Raw genomic sequence first — 15898 nt, 5'->3', positions numbered from 1 at the left:
TCTAAGAGCCATTTCGTTCGCGACCGACCCATCACTAGCACATATTCCACATGTAATACTTTTCAAAATTAACTGGACGAACTGGCATGATTTTTAATACTTGGATGAAGCAAGTGTCACAGTTTGCCAAAGCAGACTGTAAACATTTGTGAAGAGTGGACCCAAAATGCAGACACAAAGGAACGTGGAACCAAAACCTGAGTATTAAGAAAAAGTGAGCCGTTTAATGCGCTGATGAAGAAATACAAAGTAATGCATAAGGCAAACAAAGACGAGAATAAACAATAACCTAAACTGGGGAAACTAAACATAAAAAACCCAACACATGAACCGCTGCATGGATACACCGACACCGGGAACATGGAACCGTAACACAACAGACAGCCTGATACTGAACAAAAGAGGACAGAGGACTTAAATACACAGAGAGATAATGAGGGGATGGGGAACAGGTGGGAACAAAGCTGGGACAAATCAGACCTAAAGAGACAAGGGGAAGCAAAACTGGACACACTGCACACAGAACAAGGACTTTCACAATAAAACAGGAAACAGCATGGAATGCAGAGATGACAACACGAACTTGATAACATAAGACACACAAACATGAAACACATGAAGGGTGAGGGAAACTTGAAACACAGGGGTAGAAGACACAAGGGGAATCTGAAAAACTATAAACTATAACCGCAACTTTGGTATAATAGAAAATAAACTACTTAACCTCAAGGACTTAAATATAAATCAAAAACATCAAATTAAACCAACATTCAAAAAGCTGACAAGAACTTGCCTGAATCTGAGTGCAGCACTGCACACTTCAGAATTCATCCTGCTGCTTCTTTTAGCAATCACACCATGAATAAGAATTGGTGACCTGGATCCACTGGTAGCCATAAAAGCTGTAATATTTCCTCCACCATGTTTGACAGATGATGTGTTTTACATTATGAAACATTTATCTTCTCCAAACTTCTCTCTTCTCATCATTCTTGTATGAGTTCACTTTGGTTTCATCTGCATAGAATTTTTCAGACTGTGCAGACTCCTTTAGATGTTTTTTTTGGCAAAGTCTAATTCGACCTTCCTTTTCTTAAGTGTAACTAGTTGTTTGCACTTTGTTGTAAATTCTCAGTGTATGTACTGTATTCCTGAAAATATCTCTTGACAATCAGGTACCTCGACTTTGACAATGATAGTCCTGCCTCCTTCAGAGAAAACTGGATGCCTGCACTTCAGTCACATATTGACTGATTTAAATGAAAACTGTGGTAGAACTACAAAAATTGCATCTTTGTCCCAAACATTATGGAGTTTGAAAATCTTAAAGTGAGCTTTGTCCATCCTTATCAACCAGCCACATGAATTATAAGAAATGCTCATATTTTATCTGTCCTGTTTCTTTATTTTAAATTTACAGCAACAACAAATCTGTTTTCGATTTAATTAAACAAATCAAAGCATTATTCTGATTATACTGAAAATATAACCAACAGTACAGTAAATAACATCTTTTACATTGTTAGTTTTTTAGAAGTTATTCATGGATTGTAGATTTTGGTGAAGAACAAAGTAAAACATGATTAAGATGTAGTTGTTCCAGAGCTTCAGAGGAAGATGGTGATTATGGCTGAAGACACCAGCAGGAGCATAGCACTGGGACCAGTTGGGATAGCACTGTTGCACAAGTTCCCTTCACAGCACCTCATAGGACTGACACACAAGCTAGTGAACTGGCAGCCCTTAATGACGGTACCTGTAAGACATGATGGTAAAACCTCCGTTTCAGCTCATAAAATGTATGATTTACAGCTTTAAACACTTCTTAATACACTGCAGAACAACTTACCGCTTGTAGTAAGGCTGAAACATCGGTCCATACCAGCAGGACAAGTTAAGACATCAGTGCAGGAGTGAGGGTCAGAGAGTGCACATACGTAGCATTTTAATCCACATGCTGCAGAGAAACAAAGAAAGCTGTCATTCATAGATGAAGATTCTCCAAATACAAAGCATCATCCATTAGACTGCAGATGTCTTAATGAGATCCAGAAAAGCTTTTTTTCATTCAGAGAAAAGGCTTCTCATAAAGTTCGTGGTACCACAGCTCAGAGAATGCAACAGGAAATTAAAAGAGAGAGAGAAAGAAAATAGAACTGGACCAGGAGTTTTATTTTTTAAAAATCCCAAAGACAATAATAACAACCCAACAATAATAACCCAGATTAGATAAAATAATACCCTGCAGATCTATAGAGTATATGCAGGTAAATAGCCCTTTGTGGTGCAAGCAATAGAAATGAATGTGTTTTTAGAGCGCAGCGCTGGGCATGCCGTGTCATATGTAAAATGGCCTTCAGGATCTGCCGTTTCTATTACAAAATACAGTGAGCTCCATAATTTGATTTGTAAAGGCATTTTTAAATAGTTTTGCATCTGCACATGACTATAGTGTATTTTAAATCAAACTTTTAATAGTACAAAAGTTACAAAGTCATCCATTTTTAAAAATTTATTCTTTCTTTTTTTTTCACATCACAGAAGAATTGTGGTTCAGATGTGCTTTTCAAGGTGATCTGAACCTCTCTTCAGTTTCATGTCTCTTACAGTTTAGTATAAAAATAGAAGAGCTGAAATGACCAGTGAGTATCTGATTATCTGGTAAAGAACAAGACAAACCAATCATAAACTGCTCTTACCTGTGGACAAACTCAATACCAGGATCAGAGCTCCAAGAAGCTTCATGGTGAGAATAAGAAAGAAGTACACGATGTGCGAGGAGGACAGGTTAAGTAGGCTTTGTTCAGCTCTTCAGTTTCAGTTTCTCAGAAAGTGAGTAGCATGGTACTGAAGCCCCTCCCCTCTTGAGAAGTTCAGGTCACTCTGAGTGGACTCAATATTACTTTCATTTATGTGCACATCTGCACTTGTGCAATATGTTCACAAAAGAAGTTAATGCTACCGAATAATCACTGTTGCTAAGATACACAGGAATGATACTGCAAAAGTATCATTCTGCAAAATGCTCATATTTGCTCTGTCCTGTTTTTATTTATTTATTTACAGCTCATCACAAAACTCTTTTTATTTAATGATACAAAATGCAGAACACAAGTAGTTAAACAATCCAGCAATCAAAGTATTATTCTGATTTTATTGAATATATACCTGACAGAACAGTAACTGATATATTTTACATTGTTAGAAAATCATTTATTATTCCTGGATTGTAATTTTTAGTTAAGAACAAAGTAAAACATGATTAAGAAACTAGCAGAAACATACCACTGGGACCAGTTGGGACAAGTTCCCTTCACAGCAGCTCATAGGACTGACACACAAGCTAGTGAACCATTTAAGTTACATCACATGGAGTATGTGTGTGGGCCAATTAGACAGCGCTTGTATTGTGTAAAAAGGGTCCATCCAGTGGATAAATACATCATGTTACTATTTTATAGGTAAATGATAAATGTTGAATTTATCATCCGTTATGTTATCACTACATGGTTTGGCAATATTTCTGTCAAGTTTAGATCAAATCAAAATTTGATTAAAAAGATTGGAAAGACAAGTGTGAAGTGGGAGAACAGATAATAGGTGGAGCTATAATTCACACAAGGTCACCGGGTACGTAAACACAGGAACTTAGCAGTCTCAAAGTAAATTGGCCTTGAATCAGATCTGAAGGAGGAAGACTGGAGTGATCTGTGTTTTTATTGTTTAGCCAGCCGTGGTCTAAGTGACCTATTGGTAACACTGACTCAAATATTAACCTGGATTATCCTCTTTATCGCAGGAAGACAGTCATGAAGGTTTTCTATTTGTTTTATTTTTTAGTAGATCTGGAAGAAAGCATTTCTTTTGTGTGATAACTAATCACAACTTGAGTACTATATCTTTAATGTTCACTTCACACTTTCATTTTTAGAATAAAGCAACTTTATTTTTAATTCCCAGAAAACGTTCAGCAAGAAAAACAAAGGAGAAAGAGAAAATTTGATAAATGGCAAATTTTCTCTATCACTTAACAATCATGGTTCAGTTGTGCTTTTCAAGGTGGTCTTGCTATCCTTCGATTACCTTTGTGTCATTTACAGTTTTACTAAATGGAAAGAAATTCATTCATATAATAATTTTAACATACAGCCTACCCGAGGACAGAGTCAAAAACAGGATCAGAGCTCTGAACAGTTTCATTTTGGAAGAAAGAGAGAAACACACGATGTAAGAGGATGACTGCACACAGACACTTGGCTCATTTCTCAGTATCTCAAAAGGTTTTATCAGGAAAGTTTTCATTTCCTCATACACCTCACACCTGCAGATGGTAAAGGGTTTCATGGCCAAATAAGATGATAAACTGCTATAAACATTTACAAGTACGCAAAGTGTGCATTTACAGTCATACTGAGGAGGTGATGCATTCACCAGCTACTTCAGTAAGTATATCTGAGCAGTACTTGGTTAGGCACGCTTTCAGAATTGCCTTAATTCTCTATTACATAAATTCAACAAGGTTCTGCAAACATTCCTTTGAGACTTCCGTCTATGTTAGCATTACACAGCTGTGGAAGATTTGTCAGCTTCACATTATGCTGCAAAGCTGACAGACCCAGCGTGCTCTTCTGCTGCTGTAGCCCATCTGCTTTGTGCATTGAAAGTTGCCCTTCTGCATACATTAGTTGTAACAGTTGGTTTTTCGACTTGCTGTTGTTCCTATCAGCCTAAAGCAGTCAGTCTGGCTATTCTCCTCTGACCTCAACAAGGTGTTTAAAGTCACTTAAATAATCTTTTTTTCTACACTCTGATGTTGGATTTGAGCTTCAGCAGGTGTTCTTGACCATCTTTACACGCCTCAATGTATCGAGGTGCTGCCATGTGATTTTAAGGAGCAGCTGAAGAGGAGTGCCTAATTATGTGGTTTATTAAAATTTTTAATAAACTAAACACAATTAAACTATTTGACAGAATACACAAGACATTTAAGAATAAGCAGTCTCCTCTAAATCATGTCCAGAACTGGTATTTATATTAGCCCCATAAATGTGTGGTGCACTTAATGAGCTATAGCCAGAAATACCAAACTGCAAACAGGTTCAGAATCAGCACAGTTCAATTTGCTTTTAATGTTTTGATTGAATGGCTGCTTTTTCACTCCAAAGTAGGACCAGAACCAGCAAGGTAAATGCAAGTCTTAGCTGCTGAGCTTCAGTGGTGGGCTAATATCCACAATCATGCTTTATCTTTATCACTGTGGATACCATAATATATACTTTAAACAGAATTATTAGATTGAGCCTTGTTGTAACTGCGCTGATTTATTGGCAGTGTGGGTGTTTCATTGTCAGACTTTAAGATTTAATTGTATTTGTAGCATAAAAGCACATCAGAATAGCATTCAGCTGAAGAGGCATTTTTGGATGGGCTTGGACTCGCAAGGCTTGCACTCAAGTGCAAAGCTGGTTCACTAACACTGACATGAAGCCATGCCAGCTGAAGACTCCTTTGAATCGTTTCCTCTATAGCCCATGTGTTTTGTTGTTGCAGAAAAAGACAGCCTGAGGGCGCTAAAGGACAAACTGAGAAGAACATTAAATGAAGCCCAAGGTAAAATAAGAGAGAATCTAATCTAATCTCATTTTTCTTTAAGAAAAAAATTGGAATCTAAACGTGAAAGTCTTATCTCCGAACTTTGTTTTGTGATCGTTAGTAATGACCACTGTGTTCAGGTTTTTTTTGCTGATTTTGAAATATAGGCTTTATAAAAATCTTTTTTTACATCTCACGGGAAAAATAAGATCGATGGAAAAGTTGAGTTTGCCTTCTGAATTTAATACAAACCATGATCATTTCCTAAAACGGACCAAACAGCAACAGTGAAGACAACGGACGTCTAAAAATACCAGTAGGTGTCAAACTCGTTCTTCCTTCTGAGCAGTCATGAGATCAGTGATACAATACTGATGTTCTATGTTGAAACTTCCTTTAGATTTGTCTCATCAGCACCTTTCAGCTGCTTATTGAAAAACAAAGAAAAACAAAACTGTATTTCAGTAAACAGACTTTTCTTATGAAATTTCTTTTTTTTAACTATGAAAATAAAACCATTTAAACTCAAGTTTTACACATATTTTTTTTTATATAAGTGATGCTTAGTCAGGAGCAGTCCTATTGGCTGTAACACCCTAGTTCTCGCCTTTATTTCCAAAAATGGTGAGTCTGGCAGTGAGGTCACTTAAGGGGCCACTGTTATTCAGGTCACTTCTTAGAAAGCTTTGTGAAGAAATGCAAATTCTCAGATTGTCAGAACAAAACAGTGAAAGTTTCACTAAGAAAGAAAGGCTTAGCCACAGCTTTTTTCCCTGTAAGACTGATTATCAAACTGAGTTCATGATGCAGCTTTATCGAGCTCTGATTCTGTGTGTGACTCTGTCTGCAGGTAAGAGAATATTTCATGTTGGTCCTGTGTGCTTTGACAGATAAACAAATGTATCGATTGTTAATGGTGGTCTTAAAGCCTGTAAGGAAAGGGAAAGTTAAAAACCTCAATGGCCAGACTGTGAGGAAACAGAAACAGACAAATTATATATGTTGTTAAATTATATATGAAGAGTTTAGTTGTTATAGAAATTATTTAATACGTTTAAAAACAATTGTTTAAGTTTTAATTAGTATTTGCTTTATGCAAAACTTTAAGGATTTCCTGTTTTATTTTTTTTCACTTCCCATTTTCTTCCAGCTCTCATCAAGAGGTATAAAATGGAAATATAAACCCAGAAATAATTACAAGGACATGTGAAAGTGTGTTGTTTGTTTCTATAGTATGTGGATTACGATGCTACACATGTACAGCTGCTGATCCTAAATCCTGCATAGACAGCAAATCTTGTGCCGTCATCTTCAACCGTTGTTTCTCTCTCAGAGTAGACGGTGAGTCGTTTTCTCACATCAGACTTGATAACTGAGAAGCCCAAGCATGCACAGTGATGCTACACAGCATGCTTTGAAGTGGTTTCTGAGAGTTTTCTCCTCATGTCTTGCAGGTTATAACTTGGTTACAAAAGGCTGCCAAACCAGTGCAATTTGTGGTGGTGCTATGGCTTGCTGTGAAGGGGACCTGTGTAACAGCACTGCTCCAACTGGTCCCAGTGCTTTGCTACTGTTGGTATCTTCAGCCATCCTCAAATTTCTTTTCTGAGGCCGTGGAATGATGTTGTTTTTCTGTTTTTGTCCTGCTTTCTGCTTTTATTTTGTACAACTGAAGAATAAATACATTTTGTGTACCATCATTTGAAGCAAAATTGTCCTTGACATTTTGATCTTAGTCAAATGAATTCAGGGTCCTATTCAAATACTGTATTGCTTCAGCGTTAAGTTTTCCTAAAGCAAATAAAAACGCAACCAGAAAATACCTTTGTATATTTTTTGATTGATATGTTTTAACTGCAGCTGTTTCAGATTTCTCTCACTAAGACACAAAAAGGGCAAGGGAGTGAGTAAGAGAGAGGGACACACAGGAAACGCGAGAGTCAATACGCCTACACGCGGGGAAGTGAGACAAAAAAGCAGATGACACGACAGACTCACATAGGCAAAACAGGGGTGAGACAAACACACAAGAGGAACCTCACAGAGAATAAACTGCAAAATTGGAAAGCCAAAAATAACCTAAACTGAAACTTAAACCATTAGAATACAAAAGTCAGAAAAATACAATAAGCTCGTACAGAATGTGCACCAGCTCTCATTTGGTTGGTTTGCTGTTGTGTTGCTGCAGTTGTTGCAGATGAATTCAGTGCAGAAATATGAACCAATGAAGCCAGAGTGAGAAGTGAAAATGAAGACGGTATAATTAGAAAGCAAAATTCTCCCCTCACCACACTCCCTGCCGGTGGCTGATGCCCTCAGACGTTGGTGTGTTGGTGGTCCTTGTCGACTGGGGCTGGGCGCTCATTTATGTAGCCTGGTGGCCGATTGGCGGGGCCTGGTGCCTGTGGCCCGGCTGGGCCCCTTCCGGGGGGTGGGGTGCCCTCAGGCCTCTGGGCCTGAAGCTCGGTCCCTCTGGCACAGCTGCCGGCAGAGCCTGCGGGCACGCCACTGCAACCCCCTCTGGCCTCTGCTCCGTAGCTGCTGGGTGACCTCTTTGGGGCTCTACTCAGCTCTTCCCAGAAGGGTGGCACGGTTCCCCCCCCTTTTGGTGGTCCTCCTCGGGTCCTCGTACTCTGGGGCCTCTGGATGTCGGGGGCCTGGATCTCCTCCATACCTGCTTCATGCCCTGGGGGACGGGGCTATGGCTCCCCACACTCCCTAGCAGATCGTTACATGGAGAAACCTTTGGAATACAAGCATGCTGATCCACACAGGTATGCACACGGGTGTTCACAGACGTGGACTACACCTTTCTTGGCTGCTGCCTCTAAGCACATTGTGCGCTGTCTATCTTGCGTGCTGCACAATATCGTTTAATATTCAGTATCTACTGTTATCTACTGCTAGCTAGTTTATCGTGATGGTGCTGTATTTATTATGTTGCTCTTTTTTTGTTTGCTTTCTCTTCTGTTTTTTTTTTCTCCATACAGGTGATCCAGGTGTTTTGTTTGTTTTTTTCTTTCTTCCCCACTTTCTCACAGTCTCTTCTCCCCTCTGGTTTTCTTTCTCTCCCTCTCTTTCTTTCATTCTTTCTCCCTGTCCTATCCCCCAGTCATGTCTGTCCCGTTTGTAGCAACTGAAAATAAAATAAATACATAATTATAATAAAGGTCAATCAAATGGACCAATATGGCAAGGCCATGATGATCCACTTGGTAAAATAAATCCGCTTGGCATCTTTCTTGGCCTTAAGACAACAATTCTGATGGCTAAAGATCCAAACGGGACACAAAAAAAGAAAAAGAAAAAAAAGAAAAAGAAAAATTTTATCTATAAATGATGCATCCGGTCTTCTGTTTATTTGATGCATAGAATACATTTATTTTTTTTATTCAAAAATTCCTGTCTCGTTGGTCTATCCTTCAAGCTCACTGCACCTAGTGCTCCGATTACCACTTGAACCACTGTTACCACAACTGTCCGCATCTTCTCCAGCTCTTCTCTAAGCCCAGCTTCTAATGTTCCTTCTTCCTGAGGTTGCTGTCATTCGGTGTTGCTAAATCTATCACTACAGCCGTCTTCCTCCGCTTGTCAACCACTACTATGTCTGGCAGGTTAGCTATCACCATGTTTTCCGTCTGCATCTGGAAGGAAGGATCCCACAGGATCTTAGCAAGGTAATTCTGGACCACCCTCTACTTTGACCTTGGGACTTCCAGCTATACTCAGCACAGATGTTTCTCTATACAATGCTGGCCACTTGGTTATGGCGTTGCATGTACAGTATTCCCTTCCTGCTAGCATCTTGCGCTCTGCTGTTATGTGCTGGATTGTCTCAGGGGCATCTTTACACAGCCTGCACCTGTGATCTTGCCTGATGTGATAGACCGCTGCCTCTATGGATCTTGTGCTCAGAGCTTGTTCCTGTGCTGCCAAGATTAGTGCCTCTGTGCTGTCTTTCAGTCCAGCTTTGTCCAGCCACTGATAGGATTTTTGGATTTCAGCCACATCCTCCACCTGCTGAGGTACATACCGTGGAGGTACTTGTCCTTCCATGACGGTTCCTCCTCTTGCTTCTCTTCCTTCTATCTATCTTTCTAATCTATAAATGTAAAAACATAATAGGAAACAACTTAAATTTCCAGATTTCAGTTTTTCACAAAATAAAGCTTTTTTAATCTATATGTTACGCAGTTCTATCAGAAGGGAAACCCTTCTAAAACGGGGAGAGTAGTGGGGGAGTCAAGGCAGTAGAAAAATAAAACTACGTTTCTAAAATATACATTTTTTTTTACCATAAAACTTCATCAGTTGATGGCCTCCAGCTTGCACTGGAATGGTTCGCAGCCACAGTCGATCTATGCCCCTATCCTCAGCTATGAGTCATGAGCTGTAAGTAGTGACTGAAAGAACGACATCACGGATACAAGCAGCAGAAATGGGCTTCCTCTGAAAGGTGGCTGGCCTCTCCCTTACACATAGGGTGAGGAGTTCAGCCATCCGGGACGGGCTCAGAGTAGAGCCGCTGCTCCGTCACCTCGAAAGGAACCAGTTGAGGTGGTTTGGGCATCTGATAAGGATAGCTCCTGGAAAAGTCATGTCCCACTGGGAGGACACCTCGGGGCAGACCCAGGACACGCTGGAGAGATTATATCTCTCAGCTGGCCTGGGAACACCTTGGTGTTCTCCCGGACAAGCTGGAGGAGGTGGCTGGGGAGAGGGAGGTCAAGTCAAGTCAAGTCTTCCATCTGCCAAAAACCATAGTCAAGTCTTGCCTAACCACCCTGTGGCCCATCATAGTTGACATGAGCAATAGCTCCATATAAAGAGAGTTTCTGTTAAATAAAATAGCTGCTGTCTCCCCATTCTCAAAACACCTGGTGTGGACCCTGAAGACCACAGTAACCTCTGCCCAATTTGAAACCTTACATTCATCACTAAAATCCTGGAAAAAAGCGGTCATTGCGCAACTCCAGCAAAGCGTGCCTCTTCATGAACCTTTTGAACAGCACCAAAACTTCTCTCATCAAGATTAAAAATCAGACCACATCAGCGTCCTCATTTTTCTGGCACTTTCAGCAGCTTTTGAAACATTCTCCCATTTTATCTTCTTTGACCACCAAGCTAACTATGCTGGCCTCACTGATGTAGGGCACTCCTAATTTCAACCTGGACTCCACCCTGTCAGTCTCATCACATACAGTGGGGCAAAAAAGTATTTAGTCAGCCACCGATTGTGCAAGTTCCCCCACCTAAAATGATGACAGAGGTCAGTAATTTGCACCAGAGGTACACTTCAACTGTGAGAGACAGAATGTGAAAAAAAAAATCCATGAATCCACATGGTAGGATTTGTAAAGAATTTATACGTAAATCAGGGTGGAAAATAAGTATTTGGTCAATAACAAAAATACAACTCAATACTTTGTAACATAACCTTTGTTGGCAATAACAGAGGTCAAACGTTTACTATAGGTCTTTACCAGGTTTGCACACACAGTAGCTGGTATTTTGGCCCATTCCTCCATGCAGATCTTCTCGAGAGCAGTGATGTTTTGGGGCTGTCGCCGAGCAACACGGACTTTCAACTCCCGCCACAGATTTTCTATGGGGTTGAGGTCTGGAGACTGGCTAGGCCACTCCAGGACTTTCAAATGCTTCTTACGGAGCCACTCCTTTGTTGCCCGGGCGGTGTGTTTTGGATCATTGTCATGCTGGAAGACCCAGCCTCATTTCATCTTCAAAGTTCTCACTGATGGAAGGAGGTTTTGGCTCAAAATCTCACGATACATGGCCCCATTCATTCTGTCCTTAACACGGATCAGTCGTCCTGTCCCCTTGGCAGAGAAACAGCCCCATAGCATGATGTTTCCACCCCCATGCTTCACAGTAGGTATGGTGTTCTTGGGATGCAACTCAGTGTTAGGTATTTTAGTACCATGGGAGCATTTACTGGATATTGTTTTATAGTGACATTATGCAGGAAAACTCTGTCATTCAATAAGGCCCCTTTTGTTTTAGTTATTTTTCTCTTTGACCCAAGAATTGATGTGTGAGAACCACAGGCTGGTACAAGGTTGAAATACCACAGAGATCACTCCCTCAGCTACATTAGTTTCTTAATCTTTTAGACGCCTGTTGAAGGCCAAATGGTTTGTTTCAGATTTCACTAATGTAAGAACTCTTCGTTTTGTGCTTTGAAAATATGTCGCTGAGATAATCACAATTGTAGCTGAACTAATAAACTACACAAAGGATGCTTCTTCACCCAAGGGCAGGAAGACGCTGCCTTATCTTGGTCTGTACTGGTTTAAACTGATAATCTGCTGTCTCATGAATTTTACCCTCTATATAAACTGTTGTACTTGTGAATAAAGTTGAGTCACTTTGGGAAGACAATCTAAAGCAGTCTCTGTTTTCTTGTTCTCCCAAGCTGCTCCCGAGCTGCTCGTACTAACACGCTGAATGGCATGCTTGAATATTACTTGAGAATATATTTGACTGTGTTACAGACTAAGGGACATTCTCTGCTGATAGGTGAAGGTACATTCTCTGCTGATAGACGTCCACGCCTCGGAGGAAGCCGATCCACGGAGTAGGCCCTGGAAACAGTTTCCTTCACTCAGTATTCTTCTTCCTCCAAACACGACGAGTTGAGTTTATACCAAAAAGTTCTACTTTGGTTTCATCTGACCACATGACATTCTCCCAATCCTCTGCTGTATCATCCATGTGCTCTCTGGCAAACTTCAGACGGGCCTGGACATGCACTGGCTTCAGCAGCGGCACACGTCTGGCACTGCGGGATTTGATTCCCTGCCGTTGTAGTGTGTTACTGATGGTGACCTTTGTTACTTTGGTCCCAGCTCTCTGCAGGTCATTCACCAGGTCCCCCCGTGTGGTTCTGGGATCTTTGCTCACCGTTCTCATGATCATTTTGACCCCACGGGATGAGATCTTGCGTGGAGCCCCAGATCGAGGGAGATTATCAGTGGTCTTGTATGTCTTCCATTTTCTGATGGTTGCTCCCACAGTTGATTTTTTCACACCAAGCTGCTTGCCTATTGTAGTTTCACTATTCACTCTTTGAGGCTGTGGACAGGTGTCTTTTATACAGATTATGAGTTCAAACAGGTGCCATTCATACAGGTAACGAGTGGGGGACAGAAAAGTTTCTTACAGAAGACGTTACAGGTCTGTGAGAGCCAGAGATTTTCCTTGTTTGAGGTGACCAAATACTTATTTTCCACCCTAATTTACGAATAAATTCTTTACAAGTCCTACCACGTGAATTCATGGATTTTTTTTTCACATTCTGTCTCTCACAGTTGAAGTGTACCTCTGGTGCAAATTACTGACCTCTGTCATCATTTTAAGTGGGGGAACTTGCACAATCGGTGGCTGACTAAATACTTTTTTGCCCCACTGTATCAAATCCATCTCTAAATTTGCCTTCTACAACCTAAAGACTCTGCAGCTGAAACCCTCATTCAGGCCTTCATCACGACCTGCAGTGATGTACTGTTTATTCTGCCTAATAAAACCCTGGAAAAGCGACAGCAGTTCAGAACTTAACTGCCAGAGTTTGCCCTGGAAACACCCCCACCCTTGACAAAAAAAGATACTTTAGCCTAGCTGATAAAAAAAAATCCCAACAAACTGAAAAACAACTTTTCATTCCAAAGCATAATGAACAAAAATCTGATCTGATCAAATTAAACTGTATTTGTATAAATGTATGTAAATTAAACACAGCTTGTGGAAAAAAGCGATGAAATTTATATTTTACTATGAAAAAAACTTGTGACGTCACATTTCCTTTTCTTTGCAATTTCCAAGTTGCCCCTGATATTTTATTCAGTAACCTTCTATAGCATTATCTTGCTTCATGTCTTCATTATGAAAAACAGTGGGTGTGTGCAGTGATTTCACGTACAGGGTCATGGTTAGGTTACTTGGTAGGAAGCTTTTTGAATACATGCAAATGCTCAGGTACTGACAACTAAACAGGAAACTGAGCTAAGAAAGAAAGGGAGTACCAGATTTTTCTTTCACAAGACTGATCATCAATCTGAGTTCATGATGCAGCTTTATGGAGCTCTGATCCTGTGTGTGACTCTGTCTGTCAATAAGAAAAATATTTCATGATGGTCATGCGTGCCTTGACAGATAAAGAAATGTAGTGGGGTTTAAAGATGATCTTAAAAGCTTGAAGGAAACTAAAAGGTTAAGTAAACACAAAGTTAGCAGGTCAATAATGAGTTATAATACTAGCTTAAGCGAACAGCAAACAACAACTGTTTAGTTTTACGGGTGTTACATTGATCCCAGATTTTAAAGTGAAAAAAAGGATAACAAATAAAAAAAAGCAAATCAAAATGAAAACGAAAGAAACATATTTCCAGTTATTATAAATGTATGAAATTGTCTGACATTGCGTTCTGCTTCATTCTACAGCACGCGGATTAATGTGCTATAGGTGCACAGTTGCGGACCCTAAACCCTGCACAAACACCACATCTTGTCCTGTCATCTCCAACCGTTGTTAGTCTGTCAGAATTGGCAGTGAGTAGTTCACTCGTTTTGGAAGTTTTCCCCTCATGTCTTGCAGGTGCTAACATAGTCACCAAGGGCTACCTTGGTATTGGCATTATGTTTTGGCCTGATTTATAACTTTTCTTTATGACTTGCTATAAAGACGACCTGTGTAACAGCGCCCAGTGCCATCCTGGTGCTGTTATCCTCAGGCATCATCAAATTCCTTTTCTGAGGCTTTTGGAATGATCTTTCCATGCTGCACTTTTTTCTGATTTTATTTTGTAGAACTAAGGATGAAAGAAACAGCTTTGGAGTGAAATGAGATGTATGTAGCCGGTGTATCAGAAAAACTCGGGAGAGTTTTCTCCAAGCATGACATCCCGGTGCATTTCAGACCCAGCAACACTCTCAGACAGAAACTGGTTCACCCGAAAGACAAAACTCCAAAACACAGACTTAGCAACGTGGTGTATGCTGTACAGTGCAGCGAGGAATGCCCAGACCTCTACATTGGAGAGACCAAACAGCCACTTCACAAGCGTATGGCACAACATAGAAGAGCCACCTCCACAGGACAAGACTCAGCTGTCCATCTGCATCTTAAGGATAAAGGACACTCTTTCGAGGATGCCAATGTTCACATTTTGGACAGAGAGGACAGATGGTTTGAAAGAGGAGTGAAAGAAGCCATCTATGTCCACTGTGAGCGACCATCTTTGAACAGAGGCGGTGGTTTACGACACCAACTGTCTGCCATCTATAATCCTGGGCCATCTGACCTCAGGAATTTGCATGATAAGGTGGGGCCAGGTTTCACAATGAACTCACCTGAAACTCTGGCTGATTGGGACCCACGCCCAGTTTCACACCTTGGCTCAGGCGATTAGAGGATCATCAGAGGGTCCTTTTGTCCCTCTGTGGGGGGTTACTCCCACTAGGTTTATATCTGGGACTCCCCACCATTTGACCTTAGAACTGAAGAAGCTTCTCGGATGAGAGGTGAAACGTCTTCAAGCAACTTAAAGAAGTCCAGACACTTTTCTTTGCAAGCTCCTTTGACTACGATGACCTGGATGACTGAGAACCTTCACAGACGTATAAAATGAAACAAAAACTGTTACTGCTATTTTCATCTGTCACTTAGAGAAGTTCAGACTTTGAGGAATTCAAATTATGTATTGCTTGAATGCAATGTTTTTCTTAAAGCAAATGAAAATGCAAACAGAAAATATATTTGCATGTTTATTTCAGTAGTTTGAACTGGGATTGAGAAGAAGGCAGGATTTCTTTTGTTTATTTCATTTTACTTAAGCAAAGTAGGAATCAAAGTAGGAGTGGAGAAAAGGGTGAATTTTAGGTCAGTAAGAGGAACTCGACATGAGAAAGTCACCACTTAAATATTTCCTAAACACGAAGCTTCAAATAACAGTTTTTAGCTTTCATTTTTATATAAAGTTGATCTGATTCAAGTTGAAGTTTCAAGCATCTTGTTTCCAGCTTTATTGGAAGCTTATAGCTTCTCATAAGATTTATGGTGTCATTTTTCAACACTATGCAATTCTTCTACATTAAGGGGACATATTTTACTTAAGGATTATTATTTTTTTCTGATTCTCTGTATCAGTACCTAACAATACTTAACAGTTCCTTGTAATACTTGAAAAGCAGTTGATCAAGAGTTTAACAACTGCAGATTTAAGGGAAACGAGAAACAAAATTGAAGTGTTAACATAAAAGTCTTAAGTGTTAGTATTTGTTCATTAGTGAA

The 15898-nt window shown here is 40.2% G+C and overlaps 2 protein-coding genes across 2 annotated transcripts; one reads left to right on the top strand and one right to left on the bottom strand.

Annotated features, from left to right (window-relative positions):
- Window positions 1-224: 224 nt before the first annotated feature.
- Window positions 225-2821, bottom strand: LOC146657685 (uncharacterized). Its single transcript, XM_085427019.1, has 3 exons — window positions 2700-2821; window positions 1850-1957; window positions 225-1756 (listed from the first exon to the last, which is right to left on the bottom strand). The coding sequence occupies exons 1-3, from the start codon at window positions 2743-2745 to the stop codon at window positions 1608-1610; spliced, it is 303 nt and encodes a 100-aa protein (XP_085283145.1). The 5' UTR covers window positions 2746-2821; the 3' UTR covers window positions 225-1607.
- A 3407-nt stretch (window positions 2822-6228) lies between these two features.
- Window positions 6229-7403, top strand: LOC146657684 (uncharacterized). Its single transcript, XM_085427017.1, has 3 exons — window positions 6229-6442; window positions 6826-6933; window positions 7047-7403. Exons 1-3 carry the CDS (start codon window positions 6289-6291, stop codon window positions 7199-7201), a joined length of 417 nt encoding a protein of 138 aa, XP_085283143.1. The 5' UTR covers window positions 6229-6288; the 3' UTR covers window positions 7202-7403.
- The last annotated feature ends 8495 nt before the right edge of the window (window positions 7404-15898 follow it).

Source organism: Rhamphochromis longiceps, linkage group LG12, assembly GCF_057381845.1.
Source record: "Rhamphochromis longiceps isolate RC_006_pf linkage group LG12, R_longiceps_female_GT1.1, whole genome shotgun sequence".
Lineage (NCBI taxonomy): Eukaryota > Metazoa > Chordata > Actinopteri > Cichliformes > Cichlidae > Rhamphochromis > Rhamphochromis longiceps.
Note: the sequence above shows the minus strand (reverse complement) of the source record. Positions and strands in the feature narration are given on the sequence as shown.

Bases quoted from the DNA above. Each gene is read 5' to 3' on its own strand.
- LOC146657685 (XM_085427019.1), bottom strand. From the start codon at position 2,745: ATGAAGCTTCTTGGAGCTCTGATCCTGGTATTGAGTTTGTCCACAG. The intron at 1,958-2,699 runs GTAAGAGCAGTT...GTTTCTCTGCAG, and splicing joins GGTATTGAGTTTGTCCACAG to CATGTGGATTAAAATGCTAC. The intron at 1,757-1,849 runs GTAAGTTGTTCT...CATGTCTTACAG, and splicing joins TTTCAGCCTTACTACAAGCG to GTACCGTCATTAAGGGCTGC.
- LOC146657684 (XM_085427017.1), top strand. From the start codon at position 6,289: ATGCAAATTCTCAGATTGTCAGAACAAAACAGTGAAAGTTTCACTAAG. The intron at 6,443-6,825 runs GTAAGAGAATAT...TTGTTTCTATAG, and splicing joins GTGTGTGACTCTGTCTGCAG to TATGTGGATTACGATGCTAC. The intron at 6,934-7,046 runs GTGAGTCGTTTT...CATGTCTTGCAG, and splicing joins TTTCTCTCTCAGAGTAGACG to GTTATAACTTGGTTACAAAA.